Source organism: Brachyistius frenatus, unplaced genomic scaffold (assembly GCF_029030835.1).
Source record: "Brachyistius frenatus isolate BFR_SWC_R1_liver_20210118 unplaced genomic scaffold, ASM2903083v1 Contig_188, whole genome shotgun sequence".
In the NCBI taxonomy this organism is placed as follows: domain Eukaryota; kingdom Metazoa; phylum Chordata; class Actinopteri; family Embiotocidae; genus Brachyistius; species Brachyistius frenatus.
In genome coordinates, this window is record NW_027210787.1 from 612,531 (window position 1) to 620,000 (window position 7,470).

The following is a 7,470-nucleotide window of genomic DNA, read 5'->3' on the forward strand; positions in this document are numbered from 1 at the left end:
ATTGATGCGACATTTACGTGTATATCCCTTCAAGACCAGGTGTGACATTTGCATGTCTCACCCTTTAGAACCGGACACGACATGAGCGAGTTATAGATAAAACCATTCATTTCAAGACAACTGACCAATGAAATGCCAGGAAGGCAAAAAGCATGATGCTTTCTTCTATGGCTGAAGATGCAATGAGGCTGCACCAGAACATTGATCTACATCTTCAGTTACAGTAGATGATGACTTTATAATGATTTTTTTATTGCAGTTCCATTATATTTTTCAGTGGAGGCCACTTTTAGGCTGGACTGCAAACACCCTTTCGATGGGAATGTCTGTCCCTGAAAAAGTAAATGCTAAAAGTTACACTATTGGTTGGCCAAATGCCGTGACTTCCTGTAGCCCTTTCAAATAAAAACCCTTCATTTCAAATTATAAGCCCTCAATGTATTATAAAACCTCAGTATTATTAAAACTAGTGGAACTAATATTTGTATTATTACTGGTTCATCTTCCGCTATGCTTTTAATGCTCATATAGGTTGAATCTTTCATACACAGTCCAGCCATAAGAGGTTTAATCTATTGTTGTTCGTTCAGTCCCACAATTTTTGTAATTTATTTGTCATTGTTGTTTACAGATTTTTTTTTATACATGGTAATGAACATTGGGGAAAGGCAATAATCTCTAGTTCTAGGAAAAAATTTAAGCTGTCAAAGGTTTTTTTTTTCAGAGGCTAAAGGTTTAATTGAACGTTGACAACTGTGAAGTTTTAAAAACAAAAACAAAAACTTAGGTTTCAGGATGTTTCTTTCAAACAAAGGCTGAGGTTCTTAGAATGTTTTAGAGGGCACCTAAGGCCATAACCCGTTAATATGGGATAAACCATGTGCTGCTTAGGGGGTTGAAAAAGCGCTCATGAGGCGGAATTTTGGTGTTTTATCCAACACTTTTACTGCTCAGTGACCTGGTCTCTTTCTCTCATCTGCCCTCCTCTTCTTTCTACCTCACTAAATACAAGTGTTCGTCTCTATCAGACAGTTTTTACACTCTCTCTCTCACTTTGTGACATTAGCAACAATGGCAGTTAGGAGATGACTTAGTAACCATCACTACTGGCACACACACTAATAAAAAAAAAAATACGGGCGCATTCACACCTATAGCAGCTGCTACTGTTGCCATCTCAGGCTCACGCAGTGTAGTTATGGTTTTTATGGGGGTGTCAGCGTTGGCGGGGCCTCTACATACCTACAGAGTCACAAGGCAAACTCTGCTTTAGGTACTGAAACTTCAAAGTAGAAGCTTAATTTATATTTCTGCATAAACAGGAAGGCTTCTTCATCCTGCTTCCTCCTCTGCTGTCGTAAACGTGCACCTATGCGTTTCGTGTATGTGCTGCCTGTGAGGACCGTGTGGTCAGACATGTGTGGCCTATTTTCACAGAGAAAACACCAAACAGTGATCCATCGGCTCTTATCTGGGCCTGAGGACACACGGAGCAGCCTCTCCGCCCTCAACATCCACACACACAAACATACACTCCTGTGCACACTTAGGTCATATCTTTAAATGTGTTGAAAAATGAATGCGCCGCACACGAGCCAAAGGTTACGCAGTCAGTAAAAAAAACTCTGGAGCACACAAGTGAACACAAACACTTATCATCATCAGGGGGAAGGAGAAACGTCCTGCCTCTTGGCTTAAGTACTGACAACACAGCAGGAATGACTTCGCTGTTAGGAAGTACTCATTAGGAAGTACTATTAGATTAAGTGGCCTGAATATGTCTGTACACATATGTTTGTGTGTGTGTGTGTGTGTGTGTGTGTGTGTGTGTGTGTGTGTGTGTGTGTGTGTGTGTGTGTGTGTGTGTGTGTGTGTGTGTGTGTGTGTGTGTGTGTGTGTGTGTGTGTGTGTGTGTGTGTGCGCGCGCGAGAGAGAGAGAGTTCCTTTCCATTTCCTTAAATCTGAACCCATACAATGTGTGTGCTGTGTTTGAGCCATTCAGGGAAACCTTTGTTTGGAGGCCCTGAATTAGATTGTTTACCAAAATAGGAATGCACAGAAAGCGGTGGTGACATCAGCTGCCGAGGATGATGTCACGCCAATGACATGTCAGGTAAAAAAATAACATGACTTAGCAGTTAACATAAAAGTCAATATATTTTCCGCCTTTCTCGAAGAATCGCTGATGTAGTTTTAAGTGAGATTAAGTGTCATTAGTGAAAAAGAGGTGCCAACGAATCCCCACCGCCAAATATATTTGACTGGCTGGATATAAACAGTAGCGAACGGCATGTGGTTTCACATTCACGCTGGACCAGACATGACATAATGCTGCAGAGCTTTTTAAAAACACCACCTCTCTGTGGGCACGCTGTGGTCCGTCGGTTTCAAATAGGAGGCTGGACATTCAAACCATTCGGACTATGGCAGAGCAGCGCACACACACGCAAATACACACACACACACACACACACACACACACACACACACACACACACACACACACACACACACACACACACACACACACACACACACACACACACACACACACGCAGCTGGCTGAGGAAGCAGACTACTATATCTGAGGATGGTGCCAGAGGCGGAAACAGACAGGTGTAATTATAGATGGCACCACGACTACACACAGCTAACAGATACACACACACACACACACACACACACACACACACACACACACACACACACACACACACACACACACACACACACACACACACACACACAGAGCACTGACAGCTTCTCCTTAGTTCTCCTTCGCCACAAATCATTCCTTTGAGTATTTGTCAGCCTGTGTAGAAAATACTTAAATTTGTCTTACAGACTTCATCTAAAGAAACCGTCACACAGTGATCTGTGAACCGAGAAACTTGGTAATCATTTCTGTGAATGGAGCATGCTCTGAATCTGTGTGTCACCAGCTGCTGTGACTTTACTTGTGTGTGTGTGTTTGTATGTGAATATGGACGTGCTCATCTTCCTTATGTGTTCCCTGGAGGAATGTTTCCTACAGATTTGTTTGCATCTGAGTTTTTCCAAACAAAAGAAGACAATCAGTTCAGAATCACCTTCACGACTGATTCAGTGAAGCCAGATAGACAGTCACATTGACGTGCAACACCTTGACATTATTTAAACACCATGTGACCATTGACAAGCCGCCAGTGTGAAGTATTGTATGTCATGATTTAAAACCACAGCACTACTGCTTCCTGTTTGCAGCAAACTGGCATCAAATTAACAGACATCATTGCAGGGTAGGCTGCATTCTAGCATATTTGTCTGTGTTAATATCCTTTCAAAATTGATGAAGACAAAATTCTTCCAGAACGTGTTGCAAAACAAGTGGTCAAAATCTTCGATTGCTCCTATGTATTGTCCATAAATCCATATTGTCCACACACTGTCAAACATACCATGTACCATAATAAATTGTTACTGCATGTGTGTGTGTGTGTGTGTGTGTGTGTGTGTGTGTGTGTGTGTGTGTGTGTGTGTGTGTGTGTGTGTGTGTGTGTGTGTGTGTGTGTGTGTGTGTGTGTGTGTGTGTGTGTGTGTGTGTGTGTGTGTGTGTCCGTCACCTTGCTCATCCAGGACTTGCGCTTGCACATGGCTTTCCTCCTTTTCACAGCTTCCCACAGGCGTCTCTGCCCTTTATCAGGAGAAAGAGACAAATGGGATCACGGTTAAAGGTAAAATCCTCAAAAGAATAAAGTCTGCTGCTGCTTCTTCTCCTGTTGGTCCATCAAGATGTCTACTAAATATTGATTTATCGCCCATAATTGGCAGAAAATATAAGAACACACACACACACACACACACACGCACACACACACACACACACACACACACACACACACACACACACACACACACACACACACACACACCACAGACCATAAATTTGGCACTTCAGTGTCCCCTCCTTTTGTACCTAATTACTAGTTGTAACTTTAAAATGATATTAGGGGTTTTAGTGATGGAGGATTTGCTCCAGCTACACAGAGGGGGAGCCGAATGGCACGCTGCCATTAATGAACACTAAAGTCATGCTGCAGGAAAGTAGTTTTAATCAAGCTTTAGTTATTGATCTGAAATTACAGTTTTCAGTGTGAGAGGAGGACAGTATCCCTGCACTGGGGAAGATGAAGTAACTCTAACTTGATGACATGTATGTTAATTAGAGAAGATGGGAGATGACAGGATGCTAAATGATACTCTGTCAAACTGATTATTGAAAGAAACAACCAAACCAAATTAAAGAGTGCGCAGCCAAGCTATCAGATCCATAATGTTGAACTGAAGTACTGCTTGAGCTTAAAGCTAATATCGACAGTCTATGGTTATCATTCTAATGCAAGCAGCTAAACAGCTCGTCACGGACATTTTGGACTGGCCAGGCGAATCGTTGCTGTGCTGCTGTTGTGAGGCAGCGGGTGGTGACTGACCAACAAAAAAAAAAACCTGTCCTGAGTCCTGGCGCAGTATTTTACTGTCATTTTATGCACACATTATTACGACGGAAAGATGCGCTTACACAGGTGGATGCACAACGCGCATACACTCTTCTTGTTATACACAGGGACACGCAGCCAGACTCAAACATGCAGGACATAAAGATTGCAATGTGAAAGATTATTATTGTGAACCTGGTCTGTTGATCTGTTTCCTCTGCAGAGAGACAGTCTTTCTTACCACTTTGTAAATCTGTGTTTACGACAGCAATCGGCCAAATTGAGGGCTAACCTGGATTTTTACGGGAAAACACACCTGTGGTTAAATGAGACACCAAGCACAACCCTTGTGACCCACGCACCTTAGTTTGTGCTCAGATTATCCACCTTTAAACCAGTAAACGTGGATTTGGACACATCCTAAATGCACTTGAACATTGCGCTTCAGACCATGTGCTTAGATTATTCAAAATAAATCCCATAATGTAAACCGTGTTCTATGTCATGTAGGCTTGGTACTCTTAAGAGCTGTCGCTGTTGGGTTCAGCTCCTGAGCTTAGCCTGATTACTGAACGTTTGCTAATTAGCACTGAACACAAAGCAATGAGGCTGATGGGATTGTCATTAGTTTTGCAGGTATTTGGTCACAAACCAAAGTATTAGATAAAGTGCTGGTGGACGCATAAGAGGAAATGTTAGAGGATCATTAAAGACATTTGAACTGTGAGGCATCTCCCCTGGATTCAGCCAAATATTACAAAATATTTGGATTTCTTCAGCCTACGTGGGAGGGTTCACGCTGGGTCGGACTCACTGACATTTATTATGTTCAGTCTGATGTGATGTTGTTGTAACCCAGATTCTTTTAAGGATCCCAGCAGTACTGAACTAGAATTCCGCCTTTGGGTTGACTACACACACAATTATACAAAAAACCTACTTCGCCGACTAATGTTTTTTCTTTAGTACAACAAAACCTGGACTCTCATACACACACACGAACATTCAGTCTCACCAGGTCGACCCATGCCGATCTTCTCCAGGTCTTCATTCTTGACGTAATCGAAGTGTGACAGCCGCGTGACGTTAAGGTCATCTCTGATCCGCAGGAAGTACTGCTGCAGCTGCACCTCCATCAGCAGCTCCAGCAACCATTCTGTTCCCTCCTCACACTGCATGCTACTGCCCAGTTTCTGGGAAACAAAAAGAATAAAGGAAACTAAGTTTAAATCATTCAACATTCAGTATTCATTCTCCTTTGCTCAGTGCTTGCTCCAAAATCTGCTAAATACAGCCAACGAAAAAGTCACAGTCATTGTTTTCTGTACCATAAAGAGAGGAAGCTGAGCTCAGAGCCATTGTTTCCTGCCCACTAATTGTTTATAGCACACTGAAATACCTGCTTCGGCACACTGAAATTCACATCAGAATCCATGCAGTCATAAACAGCCATGTACCCAACTTTAAAACACACACACACAGAAGACTGGGTAGTCCAAATGAGCAAAAAAGCAATGTCATGGAGGACAAGAGGCCAAATATAGCTTGAGCTGTTTGTCAAATGGCTCGAGAAGTAGATTGATTTTACTTTAAATCAACCAGAGTCATTGATTGCACTATGTTGTTAATGAACCACTTAGGGTACAATTTAATTTTTAAATGAGATCATAAGAGCTCAAATAAATACTTTCTACAAATATAAAGTTGTATTTTTGGTAGCCTTACTGTAGACAGTTCATAGATATCACGGTGCTGCAACAAAAAAAGATGTACATGAGATGCAATATGTACATCTGGTGTCCATAAGTGTCAGTGAAGACAGAGACGAGGCTCCAAAACAATCTGACCACAATTTATATACTACATGCCTCCATATAATCCAGAGTCCGACCATCAATCTTCAATGTCAAAGCACAAACCTCGGCTTAAAACGTCATCCATCACTGTCCACTTAATGTAACCTCCTGAAACTACCACTGAAAACCGATTAAAACCCCAATGGGCTTCTTCATGGGGCGGTTACTTCGGTTAAATTTAGAGTAAAGAACCGTGAAGAAGATCCATCTACACCTGCTCTGAGCATTATTCCCAGTGAACCTGTAAATCAACCTAATCGACACAGAGCATGACAAACATTCCTCATCAGCAGAGATTGACAGGGAAACCTTCAGGGTGGACGCTTGGGGGCCATAAAGGTCACTCCGCTGAGTCGTAATTAGACTGTGAATGAGGAACTTCCTGTGCTGGCTGAGGCAAGGTTACAAAGGTCCAGAGGAAAGTGTCACAGGGGTCACAGCTTCCTCTCTGTCATTTAAACTTCAGAATGTGCTTGGTTAGAGGTCACATCCTATTGCCTAATGAATGAGAATGCTTTCTCACACACAATACACACCTAAAATTAAAGTCTTAAAACACTGCACCTTATTTTCCATGAGTTCTAGACGTGAGGTCAATCTACTGGGAGGGTTCGCTCGCCGACGGTTACACCAGATGTTTAATCGTGATACAAATTCATTCCAATGGCTGTAAAACTGAGTCAGCCGACGTCTTCTTTTTTTTTTGCGATGTCCAAATGTGCGGCTTTGGTTCTCTGAGTCAGCATGAGGTTTTGTGCAATTGTTTTTGCCAAACTTCACGCAGTGAGAGCATTCTTTGATGTTTTGTTGGAAGCAAAAGTAAAAAAGTACTACCAGCCAAATAAATAACCAAATAACCTGTAAGGTAATATGATGTAAAAACCTGGATGCACTGATCGAGGTTAAAGCGAGTGCCTGTGGCTTTAGGATGAACTACAGCTGCAGTCATTTGAATCCATCTCAATATTTTGCATTTTGCTGCATCATGGCTGACTCTTACCCTGAGAAAGATGATCCAACGGTCTGTCTGGCTGCTCCTCTACAGGCTGAGCTGTGCCAAAGGCTCTCCTACCATGTGGCATGTACAGGCTGAGCTGCAGTTCATACTATTACAACTTTACAAAAAAAAGTTTTCCCCA

At 42.3% G+C, this 7,470-nt stretch overlaps 1 protein-coding gene across 11 annotated transcripts in view; it reads right to left on the reverse strand.

Moving 5' to 3' along the window:
- Positions 1–7,470, reverse strand: part of tnk2b (tyrosine kinase, non-receptor, 2b) — a 58,898-nt gene that overhangs the window by 17,219 nt on the left and 34,209 nt on the right. For 10 of the 11 annotated variants that reach the window (XM_069718235.1, XM_069718229.1, XM_069718231.1 and 7 more), the window contains 2 exons: positions 5,491–5,668; positions 3,603–3,673 (listed from right to left, as the gene is read on the reverse strand). In XM_069718235.1, coding sequence (XP_069574336.1) covers positions 3,603–3,673; positions 5,491–5,653 — 234 coding nt within the window. In that variant the 5' untranslated portion in view covers positions 5,654–5,668. The remainder of the gene's footprint in view (positions 1–3,602; positions 3,674–5,490; positions 5,669–7,470) is intronic. The other variant, XM_069718239.1, reaches the window with a different exon arrangement.